Source organism: Pseudorasbora parva, chromosome 15 (assembly GCF_024679245.1).
Source record: "Pseudorasbora parva isolate DD20220531a chromosome 15, ASM2467924v1, whole genome shotgun sequence".
NCBI lineage: Eukaryota > Metazoa > Chordata > Actinopteri > Cypriniformes > Gobionidae > Pseudorasbora > Pseudorasbora parva.
This window is the reverse complement of record NC_090186.1, coordinates 44,328,445-44,343,775: the sequence shown is the minus strand read 5'-3', so window position 1 is coordinate 44,343,775 and position 15,331 is coordinate 44,328,445. Positions and strand designations below refer to the sequence as shown.

The 15,331-nt window shown below is 38.4% G+C and overlaps 1 protein-coding gene across 1 annotated transcript; it reads right to left on the bottom strand.

The window, feature by feature from the left end:
* Positions 1 to 3,474: 3,474 nt before the first annotated feature.
* myh6 (myosin, heavy chain 6, cardiac muscle, alpha) lies at positions 3,475 to 10,341 on the bottom strand. The gene has a single exon (XM_067418313.1). It carries the CDS (start codon positions 10,260 to 10,262, stop codon positions 4,455 to 4,457), a length of 5,808 nt encoding a protein of 1,935 aa, XP_067274414.1. The 5' UTR covers positions 10,263 to 10,341; the 3' UTR covers positions 3,475 to 4,454.
* Between the last annotated feature and the right edge of the window lie 4,990 nt (positions 10,342 to 15,331).

The window sequence follows — 15,331 nt, the reverse complement described above, 5'->3', positions numbered from 1 at the left end:
GTTCCCCAAAATCCTGGAAAGTTTATGGACAGTTTGCAACCCTACTCTCAACCCCACCTACACAATCTGACAAATGTGATTCTGGAGCTGGAGAATTTAGTGCTTGTTAATGTGATGTTTTTATTCTTTATTCTAAACCTGCACCTTGAACCTTGAAGCTGCTGGTGATATTGCCAGAACGGTTGCGATATCTTGGCCTCATCTTGTGCAATTAATATGTTAGACAACAAATTATGTTTGCTAATCTTTCCCCGAACATTTTTGTTGCCTACTTGAATTGTTTTGGCTTGAATAATACAGATTTTGAAGTAGGGTTTCAAAGTTTCCAGAAGGTTTCCAGGATTTATTGGAACTTTTCCAGAGTTTTTGGAAATATTCTAGGAGTTTTGGAAACTTTCAATGATTTTTTTTTGGAAACTATTCTAGGATTTATGGAAACTTTTTCAGAATTTTTGGAAAATTTCTCATATTTGGAAAATTTCCAGGATTTTGGGGAAAATCCTGGATTTTTCGAAATATTCGAAAACGTTGTTGAAACGTTTCCAGAATTTTTGGAAATGTTTTAGGAGTTTTAGAAACTTTCGATGATTTTTTGAAACTATTCTAGGATTTATGGAAACTTTTCCAGGAAATATGGAAACTTTTTCAGAATTTTTGGAAATTTTCTCTCATATTTGGAAACTTTCCAGGATTTTGGGAAAAAAATTCAGAATTTTTCGAAACATTAAAGGATTTGTAGAAAACTTTCCAGGATTTATTGAAACTTTTCCAGAGTTTTTGGAAATGTTTTAGGAGTTTTAGAAACTTTCGATGATTTTTGGAAACTTTTCCAGGATGTATGGAAACTTTTCGAGAATTTTTGGAAATGTTTTCTGATTTTTGGAAAATGTTCATAATTTTTGGAAAATTTCTCTCATATTTGGAAACTTTCCAGGATTTTGGGAACAAAAATTCAGAATTTTTCGAAATATTTGAGGATTTTTAGAAAACTTTCCAGGATTTGTGGAAACTTTTTTCCCTGAATTTTTGGAAAGTTTCCCTAAATTTACCAGAAGTGTCCACACTCTGTGCAACTTTATTTTGAAGAGCCTAATTGGTCCTGTTGCACAAAAAAAGAGAACGAACCAAAGGTTTTTGTCTACAAATATAATTCTATCCCCCTCAGTGTAAGTTATGAACACTTTCCCCGTCCACGTGTCTTCGCCCCAAAGTTTGTAATTTATGATCAACAAAATTAATGCAATATTTGCATGTTTTATGTAACTTATTAAGTGGTTGGGAACGGATACAGGTTGTATCTGGCCCAGTGTAACTATACTGCTAGTAGAATGAAAATTGACCTGCTGTGTTTAAATCCTGTCGTTTGATTGACTATCAATATATATTTTATGTTTGTATATATACCGAGGCTTGAATTTTCTCTGCATAATATTGAAAGATGTTTGATAGTGTCAGACTTAAACCATGCAGTTGGAAAAGAAGCGTATAGAACGAACAGAATGGGCTTTTAAAGAGATGCTGCTCTTTTTGTAACGGTATGGATTGTAAATATGTAGGTATTCCATTAAAAAGGGAAGTTTAGAGAGATGCTTTGTGTGCTATCTATATGTTAGAGATGTACATAAATTGTATTTTACAGTACCGAGTTGCAGAAGTACTGAACTGATTTTACTTTGAATAGTTTTAGATTGTTACTGCTGAAGAGATGGTCAAATGTTTGTCCTATTTTTCTATGAAATTCTGTGCTGCTCCCATTTGAAATGTGGTTGGCCTAAAACAGTTTCTGAATTGCTTTTGGTCGGCTAAACTGAAATGTGAAAATAAATGGGATAAATGATCAGTGTTGTGTTTTTTTTTGTGTCTTCATATATCATTTGTTGTAACTTTTTTAGTTTATTCTTAGCTAAAAACACTTAGTTCTTTCACAAATATATGTGCTTATTAATGTATATTTACTTCTTTTAAGTAATTAAGTATTCTCGTAAGTTTATAATATCCCATTGAAAACACATACGGGTGAGGGGTTCGGATGCCGGTCGCCATGTTGCTCCTCCATCTTGAAAGTACAGCAGCCAAAGAGGGACATACCCGTAAATTCAAGCTTCGCCTTTCGCCTTTTAACACTCGATGGCACCGTGTCGAATGTGAAGAGGAGGATTGTCGTGTTAATCTTGGACTAAATCAGCCACCGTAGGAGTTAAAACGAAATCAGAATTGAGAGGAACAGAAACTAATATTCACTGGATGGTCATAAACCTTTACACCACTAGATGGGGGAAAATATCACACAGTGGAGCTTTAAATATAGGCTTTTTCTTTTATTTTGGCTTCTCATCATGTCAATGCATTTCAAATTCTAAGCAAAGATTTCATTTTGAGTGTTGGTTTTATGGTATTGTTCAATCACATTTGGATCGAAGATGAAAAGGGCATTTCAAGCGTCAAAAAATAATGTAATACAGCTTTAAATTATGTATTAATTAATGTGACAAAATCCTGTACATTAGTATGTTACTGCCACATACATATTTTTTTTCTACTCCATAATAACATGATGCTGTCGTTCAATTGAAATTTGTTCTTGTTAAAACATTTTCTCGTAATAGTGTCATTATCATTATATATATTTTTGTAATAATTGATATTATAGTTAAAACATAATTTTCTTGTTAAAATTACATTTACGTGCAACAAAATTTGTTTAAAAAATGTCAGTGTGTCATTAAAATTATATATATTTTCCTATAATATTTTTATATTTATATGTGATATATTGAACTTACATTTGTACGTGACATCTCATTACGACATAAGAGTGGAAATATGTATGCGGCAGCGATGGGTCAGTGTCCTGTTTAATTTTGAGATTTTTCTAAGCAAAAACCTACATAGATTTCGGCGTAAGAAATGTTGAAAAATAATCAGCACTTTATGTCTGACTTGCTCAGCCCCAAAAATGACCGCTTGCAGCTATATTTATGAATAATTTCTGTTTGCCAGCATAAATCACAATCAGGATATTTTGGATGGAGAATCCCCTCGATGATCTCTTTTGACTTTATGACTCTCTGTTCAGAAAAATTGGTAAGTTTTTATTCTGACCATTGCAATCCTCAATACTGCTCTCTTTCCCTTGATAAAGTGCTGCTCGAGCTGTTGGATCTGCATTTACTTTAAATATTTTTTAGGCTTTTTGTAGTGCTTAACAACGCTCTCTGTGATCATCTAAAATAAATCAATGACACAAACCAAACAATACAAAAAAAATGCATTAAAATAGTGATATTTATTAAGTGTAACACATTTGTCAGTGCTAACCATTCCTCATCTATCTGTAATATTAATAATTGCTAAAGTCAATGATCCCGTCCTTCAGTGTAATGGATAATACTGTGGCGTAACAGAGAGTTTGAACTACTCTAAATGACAAAAACATTTCTCTGAATGACAAAACTTCTACTTCAAGAAAACAAATAATGGTATTTTATGTTTATTTAAAGATGTAATCATAAAATTAAAGCCTGGATCATTACGCCAAATGACAATTTTACACTTTATTTTCTTAAAAGATGAAATGTGAAAGTAGACACTTGCATTTAATATGTTTTTGTATGTACAGTACAGATAAGAAGCTTGTTATTTTAATGTTTTTAAAATGAGTCTAATGCGCATCAAGCCTGCATTTATTTGAAATATAATTGAAATATTACAATTTAAAATATTTTTTTGTAACAACATAAAATATAATTTATTTCTGTAATCAAAGCTGAATTTATCATCATCATTACTCAAGTCTTCAGTGTCACATGATCCTTCAGAAATTATTCTCATATGATGATTAACTTTTTATCAATTTAATGCATCCTTGCTGAATAAAAGTATACATTTCTGTCCAAAAAAAGAAAGGAAACTAAATTACTGAGCCCAAACTATTGCATGGTAGTGTATATTGTTACAAAAGATTTCTATTAAAAAAATGCTGTTCTTTTTAAAGTTTTAATTCATCAAATAATCCTGATAAAAAGTATCACAGGCTATTAAGAAGAAATAAAATAAAATAAAAAATAAGCTGCACAACTTTTTTCAACATTGACAATAAATCATCACTGAGGTCTGGAGGAATGATGCTGAAAATTCAGCTTTGATTACAGAAATAAATTATATTTTAAATTATATTTAGATTGTAATAATGTGTCACAATTTAACCCTTTTTTATGTATTTCAGGTCAAATAAATGCAGGCTTGATGAGCATGAGACTAATTTCAAAAACATTAAAATAATAATGTTTCTAATCTTTGGACTGGTACTGTATATAAACACATGGTGACATCCGGTCTTTGACCCTTTTATTGTTTGACAAAAGTTTAATGCTTTAGAAGTTGTAAAATAAGATGCATTTGTAGATGTGCTAGTGAACTAATCTAGGTGTGATTGCACCACTAAAGACTGAACGTTACTCATCCTGGGACTTCTTTCCAGGTACTCCATCTCTTGTTTTAGCACGCAGTTTGTTCACTTGAGACTCTGCGATGTCTGCGCGCTCCTCCGCCTCTTCAAGCTCGTGCTGCAGCTTTCGTAATTTAGCCATGTTTACATTTGCCAGTTCTTCGGCTTCCTCGGCGGAGCGCTTGTAGGATTTTACTTTGAGTTGTAGCTTGTCCACTAAGTCCTGCAGCCTTGCCAAGTTCTTGCGATCCTCGTCTGTCTGATAAGTGAGCTCCTTAATGCGTCGCTCATACTTCCTCACGCCTTTAATGGCCTCAGAGCCTCGCTTTTGCTCTGCGTCCAACTCGCTCTCAAGATCTCGGATACGAGCCTCCATTTTCTGTAGCTGCTTCTTCCCTCCTTTCATCGCGACTTGCTCGGCTTCATCGAGACGATGCTGCAGGTCCTTAATGGTCTGCTCCATGTTCTTTTTCATCCGTTCAAGATGTGCACTAGTGTCTTGCTCTTTCTTCAACTCCTCAGCCATCATAGCAGCATCAGTGATGGCTTTCTTCGCCTTTTCTTCTGCATTGCGGCTCTCTTGCACCAGCTCCTCCATTTCATTTTGCAGCTGAAGCAAATCCGATTCTTGCTTCTTCTTTTGGTTGATGAGGCTAGTGTTTTGGGAGTGCAAGAGTTGCATCCTCTCAGTTGCTTCAGTAAGTTCTTGCTCTGCAAGTTTGCGAACTCTCTCCGTCTGTTCCAGCACGGCTCTCAGTTCCTCTAGCTCTGCTTGAATCAGGTTGTTCCTCCGCTCCATCAGGGCAATGTTTTCTTTGAGATCATCATTGCTGTGAAGTGTGTCGTCCATCTGGAGTTGAGTGTCTTTTAGGCACGACTGGATCATCTTCAACTGCTTTTGGGCATCGGACGCCTGTCTGTTGGCCTGGCTTAATTGAATTTCCATTTCATTAAGGTCCCCCTCCATCTTCTTTTTTACCCTCAAGGCTTCATTGCGGCTCCTCGTCTCCGCCTCAAGAGAAGCCTGCAAGGACTCAACCATGCGTTGGTAGTTTCTTTTAGCTTGTTCCATTTCTTCATCCTTCTCAGCCATCTTGCGCTCAACATCTGCCTTTAACTGGTTGAACTCCAGCTGAGATCGTAGGATTTTTCCCTCTTCGTGCTCAACTGAAGCATCAGCTTCCTCTAGAGCGGACTGCAACTCCGCCTTCTCCTGTTCCAATTGTTTCCTCAGTTTTTCCAAATCATGGACATTTTTCCGTCCTTCACCTACTTGATCTGTCAAGTCAGAAATTTCCTCCTGCAAATTCTTGTTCTCCCTCTTGATGGTCTCAAGGTGGTCTAGAGTCTCTTCGTAGGAATTTTTTAGTTTAAAGAGCTCCGTGCTTAAGCTGCGAGCTTCCTTTTGCGCCCCCTCAAGCTCACATTGCGACTCTTCGTACTTTTGCTTCCACTCTGCAATGACTTTGTCAAAGGATCTCTGTTTTTTGTCCAAGGCGGCGGACGCTGCATTTGATCGTTCGAGGTCTAGCATCAGATCTTCAATCTCATTTTGTAGCCTATGTTTAGTTTTCTCAAGGGAAGAACACTTTGCATTCACTGCTTCCACCGCTTCCTCGGCTTCTTGCAATTTTTGGACAAGTTTCTTCTTGGCTTCCTCCAGTTCCTCGGTCTTCTGAATTCCGTCAGTCTCATACCTCGCCCTCCACGTTGCGACCTCTGTATTGGCCTTTGATAAGGCTCGTTGGAGCTCAGCTTTTGCTTCTTGCTCCTCTTCGAATTGCTCTCTTAGTAAGTCACAATCATGACGGGCTGATTGCACAGCGTGTGCAAGAGCGTTCTTTGCTTTCACCTCTTCCTCAAGTTGCCTCCTCAAATCTTCAAGTTGCTGGGTGTAGGAAGTCTTTCCTCTAGTAAGTTGGGAAATCAGACATTCCTTCTCTTCCATTTGTCTCCCAAGTTCTCCATTTTCAGTCAAAAGCTTGGCTTTCTGGGTAGACAGATCATTAAGAGCTCTCTGGGCTTCTTCAGATTTTGACCTATACTCGTTCATCTGATCTTCTAGTGATCGGCACATCTTTTCAAGATTTACCTTGGCCTTTACAACACTCTCCATGTTTGAGGAAAGGTCATCCAATTCCAGCTTCAATTCAACTTTTTCTTTCTCTAACTTTTGCTTGACCCTTTGTAAGTTGTCAATCTGTTCCCCTAGTTCAGCAACACTATCTGCATGCTTCTTCCGAAGACAGGCGGTTGTGGTTTCATGCTGAAGGTTTGATTCTTCGAGGTCCCGCCGTAACTTTTGAAACTCGGCCTCCCTTTTTTTACTGAGCTCTACCTGAGCAGATGTCGCCCCACCTGCCTCCTCCAGGCGCTCACTGATGTCTTCCAATTCTCGGGAAATTTCAGATCGTTGCTTCTCCACCTTTGCACGAGCCGCACGCTCCGCGTCCAGCTCCTCCTCCAGTTCTTCAATTCGAGCCTGATTTTCTTTTAATTTCTTTTGCAGCTGTGCTGAAGCCATTTGCTCGTCTTCAAACTTTCCAGTCAGCTGATTGATTTCAAAGTCTTTCTTTTTAAGTTTCTCCTCAAGTTGCTGTTTGTCGTTCTCCAAGTCCATGACATTCTCCTGAGTCAGTTTGACATCTCCTTCCAGCTTTCTCTTGCTTCGTTCCAAGTCCATCCGAACTTTTTTTTCCTGTTCCAGTGAGCCCTCAAGATCATCCACCTGTTGTTCGAGCTTAGCTTTGGCTTTTGTCAATGTATTGACTTTGTCCTCCTCACTTTGAAGGTCATCCAGCGTTTGCTGGTGAGCCTCTTGCAGAGCTTTTTTCTCTTTGGTAAGTTTCATTATGTTTTCATCAAGGGATGCCATTTCCTCAGTCAGATTCTTCACTTTGTTCTCAGTGGCATGTTTTTCCTTTTCCACCTTGGCCAGTGTCAGCTCAAGGTCATCTATATCTTTCTTGAGCTCTGAGCATTCATCCTCTAACTTGCGTTTCTTGGCTGTAAGGTCGGCATTTATCTCTTCCTCGTCCTCTATGCGTTCTGACAGCTCTTTCACTTTGGCTTCTTGCTGGATCTTGCTCTTTATGAGCTGTTCGCATCGTTCCTCAGCGTCAGTTAGGGTGTCTTGCTCGGATTGGAGCTGAAGGAACAAGTCATTCTTCTCTTGAAGCAGACTGACCATTTTCTCTTCTAACTCTTTTCTCCTAGCCTCAGATTTCTCCAAAGCTTCCTTTAACTTACCGAATTCGTCTTTCATGTTTGCCATCTCCTTTTCAGACTCGGCGCTCCTTAGTAAAGGTTTTATCTTAAAAAATAACTTCATCCATGGCCAGTTTTTCACACCGAGGAAGGAGCGAAGGTTCCACTGGATGACCATAAGCGCATCTCTGCGCTCCACCAGTTTCTGGTACTCGGCTCTCATCAGTAATCCACGAGCGTAAGCTTGGATCCCAGTGAGGATACGAGCGAGTTGGTCATCTCGCATCTCCTCCAATGTACCAAGCAGGCCAGCTTTAAAAAAGACTTTTGTATGGCCAAATTTGTATTGCGTATGGTCAATGTCTAGTGAGCCCAACAGCTTTTCGGCACTCTTCTTGTTCTCAAGAAACTGGCCTTCCGGGATAGCAGATGCATTTAGGATTCTGTACCTCTGTTTAAAATCCCCATAGAGGATTCGATTTGGGAATCCTTTCCTGCAAATCCGGATGCCCTCTAGTACACCATTGCAGCGAAGCTGGTGCATGACCAGGCAGTTATCCATGATTCCAGGAGTCTTGCTCTCATTTGGAATCAAACAGCGAACAAAGTGTGGGTGTGTGGTTTTCAGATTGGTCATTAGTTTGTTCAGGTTTTCTCTGTGCAGGGCAGACACTGTTTGGAAAGATGACCCCTTCTTCTTGGCGCCTTTTCCACTTGACTTGTCAGATATTTCTCCTGCATAACCTGAGAATAGAAGACTCAACAACTTCAAAGAAGACTTCTGATAGAGCCCAACTACTGTTTCATTCAACGGGTCTCTGTTTTTCACCAGCCAGCCGGAGATATTATAGTCAACAGTCCCTGCATAGTGGGCTAAGGCAAAGTGCGCCTCTGCCTTACCCTTCACAACTCGTGGCTTCTGGAAGATGTTTGTCTTGCCCAGGTGGTTGTCATACAGCTTTGCTTTAAATGTCTGATCGCTGGCCTTTGGAAACATGCACTCTTCCTCCAGGATGGACATGATCCCTAGGGGTTTTTCAATCAGTTCGATGCAGGCTTGCAGATCCATCCCAAAGTCGATAAACTCCCACTCAATTCCTTCTTTTTTATATTCCTCTTGTTCCAGGACGAACATGTGGTGATTGAAAAACTGTTGCAGCTTTTCGTTGGTAAAATTGATGCAGAGTTGCTCGAACGTGTTGAAATCGAAGATCTCAAAGCCTGCTATGTCAAGCACTCCGATGAAATGCTGGCGATGTTGCCTGGTGTCGAGGGATTGGTTAATTCTTACCACCATCCAGTTGAACATTTTCTCATACACTGACTTTGCCAGTGCACCAATAGAGTAATACACTTGGTCCACACTCTGTCCTTTTGTGACGTACTCATTGCCCACCTTCACCCTTGGATGGCAGAGTCCTTTGAGTAAGTCGGCAGAGTTCAGCCCCATTAGATAAGTTGCCTTATCTGCTTCTTCCGTACCATCAGGCTCTGCTTGTTCCTCACGCTGTTTCTGTTTGAATCTCATATTGCCGTAGTGCATTATGGCACCCGTCAGCTTGTAGACTCCCATCTTTTCTTCAGACGTAAAGCCGAGTACATCAAACGCCTGGTCAGTTGCAAGAAGCTCCTCGTTGTCATTGATGGACGTAACGGTTACTTCTCCTTGGGAGATGTAAGAGTAGTCATATGGGTTATTAGTTATCAACAGCATGTCCAGCAGTTCAGGCTTCTCATTGGAGAGTATTTGGAAGAAAATATGGTAGTTCCTCTCAGACTTTAGCTGAAAGGTCACCCGAGACTTCTCCAGCAGGTATGTCTCGACATCCGCCGATGCCAGTTTACCGCTCGTCCCAAAATGAATGCGGATGAATTTCCCAAAGCGAGACGAGTTGTCATTTCGGACCGTTTTGGCATTGCCGAAAGCCTCCAGTGCAGGATTAGCCTGAATTATCTGATCCTCCAGGGTTCCCTTGCTGGAGTCTTTTTTTCCAGCCGCTCCGCCAGCGGCCGCAATGCTTGCAAAATATTGGATGACCCTCTTGGTGTTGACGGTTTTCCCAGCACCGGATTCTCCAGTGATGAGGACAGATTGGTTTTCTCGATCGGTTAGCATGTACTGATAAGCATTATCTGAGATGGAAAAGATGTGAGGTGGAGCCTCTGTTCTTTTCTTACCTCTGTAGGCAGAAACTACCTCAGAGTCGTACACAGGTAGCCATTTATAAGGGTTGACCGTGACACAAAATAGCCCAGAGTAGGTGTAGATCATCCAGGCTGCGTAACGCTCTTTGAGGTTGAATAGCACGGCAGGCTCATGAAGGAACGTTAGCATCGCCATGTCCTCGATTTTATCGAATTTAGGCGGATTCTGGGGGTGGACGTCTCCATCTTTGACAGTAACCGTTCTCCCATCCTCGGTGTTAACAGTAACCTTCCCTGCTTCCTTACTGACAATTTTCCCCTTCACAAACTCCACCTTTTCGTCCACAACAAAGCATTCGGTCTTGATGTCGAAGGCTCTCGTCTGAGCTTCGAGACGCTCTTTATCTGACTTTCTCAGAAATGGAGCGGCCTTTCCGAACTCTGCCATCATGGCATCACCCATCGTGTCTGCTTGATAATTTTCAGGTACAGAGAGTTGATGAACACGCCTCGGCTGAGGAAACTTTAAAGACTCAAACCACAAGGGCTTGGTTTTTATAGAGGGTAGTGGAGATCCAAATAAGGATGTGAAGGGAAAGAACACAGGGACGGGGATTTTATCAAGAGTTAAAAGTGGTGTGGGGTCAGCAACACAACCTTTAGTTGTTGATGTCCTTATATAGAAAACTATCAGCTCCCTGGTTGTTTCCATCCTTTAAATATACGAGACGTACCTCTAGCATTATGCACGATCCTCTTTTTTTTTTTTACGCAGAGGAGGTCCAACAGTCCTGTCATAATATAATTTCTAATGAAAATATGCTAAATAGAAATATTTAGTATTTTCTTTTGCGATCTCAGATTTTGAGACCCCATTGTGTTTTTGTTTTCCTTTGAAAGTAAGTAAGGTTACACTTTATTTTAAGGTGTTTGTTACACTGTAATTCTACATTTAAGTACTGAGTAATATTAAGTAACTGCATGTATAGGGTTAGGATTTGGTTTGGCTTAAGTAATTATGCATAATTTAGAGTTAGTACTATAATAACTCCATGTAACAATGACACTGTAAAATAAAGTGTTACCGAAAGTAATTCTCTTATTCATTAAGGATGCATTTAATTAATTAAAAGTAACAGTGAAGACATTTAAAATGTAATTCTAAGTATCCTGGAAAAATAAAGTGTATCAATTTCCACAAAAAGATGCTTTGATCACAATATATATAATTTTACTATTTATTCACATACAACAAAGCTACACAATTTGTACTGCATTTGTCATCAAATAAAATCATCAAACGCAGCCTAGGTGAGCAGAAGAGACTTCTTTCAAAAACACAAAAAATAGGCAACACTTTAAATAAATAAATAAATAAATATACACATATGTAAATTAATAAAAACATAAATAGATAAATAAATGTGATAATAGGAAAATAAATAACAGAATAAACGACTCGATAAAATAAATATGATTCATTTTTAATCAAATAAAAATGTTGTATTATCTTTCCCTTAATTTATTATTTTCTGCTTTTATAAAAATATATATTTTTAACTTGAAGCTACACAAGGACCGCCCTCCTCATTTCCATGTTGCACACGGAAAAAGAAATGAATCAATCGAACGCATAAATATAAAAATAAACGTAAAAATAAATGTTAAATTTAATTAACAAATAAATAAAAGTTAAAAAGATATATTTTTATAAAAGTAGAAAATAATAAATTAAGGGAAAGATAATACAAAATTGTATTTGATTAAAAATGAATCATATTTATTTTATCGAGTCGTTTATTCTGTTATTTATTTTCCTATTATCACATTTATCTATTTATGTTTTTATTAATTTACATATGTGTATATTTATTTATTTATTCAGTTATTTACTTATTCATTCATTCATTTATTTATTTTTAATTTGTGCAGGGTTGGTCCTCCATACCTTATAATGCATTTTAACTATGGTTACTGTTATTTATGAAAAAAATATAATGCATTATAAAGTACATTATGAATACCTTTATAACAAGCCCTTATGTATAATGCATTATAAAGGTGCATTGTTTTTTTTTTTTTTTTTGTATATAAATAATTGTAACCAAAGTTAAAATGCATTATAATATTTACTTTCTAAAGTTGTTTTCACTGAACAGATGAGTATTATAATGTGGTTACAGTTGTATTTGAGACCAAACAATGCAGCAAAAGGCATAATTACTGCAGTCTTTTTTATAATGCATTATACATTACAAGAAGAATGCAATGCTAAAAACCCAGATCATGTAATGTTAAAGTAGGACAAAGCTGCCGTCCTCTAACGGAGATGAAAGTCAGGAATGTGTTTGGCTTTGACTTTATCAACGGTTCCTCTGATAGACGCTACACACACCTCTGTGTGAAGGACTTCAGACTCAACAACACCCTTCAAATAGAACACAAGAATGAAAAGAAGTCTGTTCCTCTTCTCTTTTATCATCTGCCTCTCATTCACAGAAGAAAAAAAAAATGCTTTTCTTACTCAGTATTTTTGTCGTGTTTCTGGTCCAAACATCAAAAAATTCTTAAAACAAGAAGTCTTTACTAGACAAGCAAAAGTAATTGTCTTGTTTTGGGGAAAAATAACTAAAATGAAGAGAGTTTTTGCTTAAAATAAGATAAATAATCTGCCAATGGGGTGAGAAAAACACGATTATTTTGCATACCCTGCACTGGCAGATTATTTAGCTTATTTTAATCAAAAACTCTCTTATTTTTGAGTTATTTTTCCCCAAAACAAGACAATAATTTTTACTTGTGATTTTCACTTGACAAGAAACAAGACAACAATACTAAGCATTTTTTTTGTTGCAGTGAACTCCTTTGTAAATGCATTGCCACTTAAATTTCAACTTCAAATTGAACATTCACTTCAATGCAAACGACTTGCACCCACTTCTATAATAAATAAAGGTCACCGTCCCTGATAAAAGAGACTTTACTTTACTTCACTTTATTTATAAAAAAGGACCATGTACATTTTTTTACATAAATGTTTCCATTTTGTGTATTGGACCAGATTCAGCTCAAAGCTAATTTCCCCCGCAGACACGACATGTCCTCTCACTTGAAGAATGTAAGTGCTACATAAGTAAATAACAAGCTTATCAGGTGGAAGATTAGCCGACATACCGCCACCTAAGAGTGCATGCTCACACACTTCAGATCTCATGCTCACGCTACGATTAAATCAGTGTGTGTTCGCAACGATTGGCCACGGATTACAGAACGATAATAGCCGGAGGGTGAATACACTTGTGAAAGTTATTGGACCCTTTGAAATGATCTGATCCGAGTGTCATCTGAAGTATTATAATCATGATAAGCATGCTCTTATTAAACAGACATCAATCATCAGACATGCTTTAACATCTGTCCTGCGGTTGAGCCATGCATGCAATTTAATGCGTTTGGTAAATGAAAGGCTTGCATTTAGAAAATGACTCAGCACATTTGACATGCAATTAAGGAAATACAAGTTATTATTGTGCCTTTACATCTCAGGGTCTGAAAACAGGGCTTAAATTCAATAACCAGCACACACACACACACACAATGTTCTGGGACTAGGAAAGGTTGAGACACATTGTTTCAATGGACAGTAAGCAGTTTGGAGCCCGTTTGATGTTCCATGAAACATTGTTCCCTTCATCGCAGTGAGATTTTGTGGGATCTAAAAACTTAATTTATTGCATTTCCCAATCATTTTTCAATACAATCAATATATCCAGCATAAATCTGAACTCCCACACACACACACACACACACACACACACACACACACACACACACACACACACACACACACCACACCCACAGCCCCTAAACCTACCCATCACACACACACACACACACACACACTGCCCCTAAACCTACCCATCACACACACACACACACACACTGCCCCTAAACCTACCCATCACACACACACACACACACACACACACACAGCCCCTAAACCTACCAATCACACACACACACACACACACACACACACACACACACACACACACACACACACACACACACACACACACACACACACACACACACACACACACACACACACACACACACACACACACACACACACACACACACACACACACACACACACACACACACACACACACACACACAGCCCCTAAACCTACCCATCTCTCACACACACACACACACACACACACACACACACACACACACACACACACACACACACACACACACACACACACACACACACACACACACACACACACACACACACACACACACACACACACACACACACACACACACACACACACACACACACAGGTTTGACTACAACCGACAGCATTTGTAGAATTTGGCAAACAAAATGCAAATATGAAAGGGTGAGTCCTAACACACACATACAAAATCTCATATACACACACACACACACACTCACAAACGCATGCACACACACACATACACAAACAAATGTTAATTTTGCTTTTTGCTAATGGTTTTATTTACATATATTTTTTTATTTATTCTAAATACTAATTTTTCATTCTAAAGTTTGTGTTTTTCTCTCCATTTGGTTTATTAAAATAAATAATTTGTGAATACAGTCTGACTCTTATTTTTTACTGGCATTTGATCAACACTTCAAACAAACAAATCAGAAACATTCTATCCTTTCACAAAAATACTGATTTAATAAAAATATATTAACAAAATGGGAGCAGTCTGACATATCCCCCCCCCCCCCAACAATGTAATATTTCAAATGCAAGCTAATGGTGTAGCTTGTGGTAAACAGGTTAAAAAAAGTGCCAGAAATCCTCCAAAACACAGCATGAACGTATAGTTTAGAAAAAGGGAAAAAGTACTTAAAATTATATATCATTTGTCTTGATTTTTTTTATACAATTGCTCCTTACATGTGTGCGTCCGAACAGCTTTCCAGTGTCTCTCCAGGGCTCACTGACTGAAGCGGAGAGAAGGCGGAGCTTCAGAGCCACGCCCACCTGTTACATCATCATCACGGACCAATGGCAGTGCAGAGGCGTTTACCAGACGGAGATCTTTTCTGGAAAGGTCACTTTAGCCCAGTTTACACTGAAATTACCCAGAAAATGTGTCCCATGATGCTGCTGTCTGCGTTTCCATCGCAGTCTAAAGTACCGTGAAGATAAGTCCGGTTGGCGTAGGACTGAGTGCGAGTCTTTCAGGATCCCACTGGATTTAGTCTTCCACAAATAAACTTAATAAAGCCTGAACCTCATCATCAGTCCATCGGTCGTATTTTTTAAACTCCATTGTTGATTTGAAGAGCAAACGACTCTGACTGCACACACCGCAACTGACTTTTAGGTTGAAATGAAATGCTGCGTGAGCTCAACCAATCAGCATGTTCAACGCTCAAGCCCCACCCCCGAAAGTTCCTGAACTGTGAAAAAGTATGACCTCGCGAGCAGGGCCGCTTTAAGGGGGAGATATTTACCCGTAACTTTATTTAGA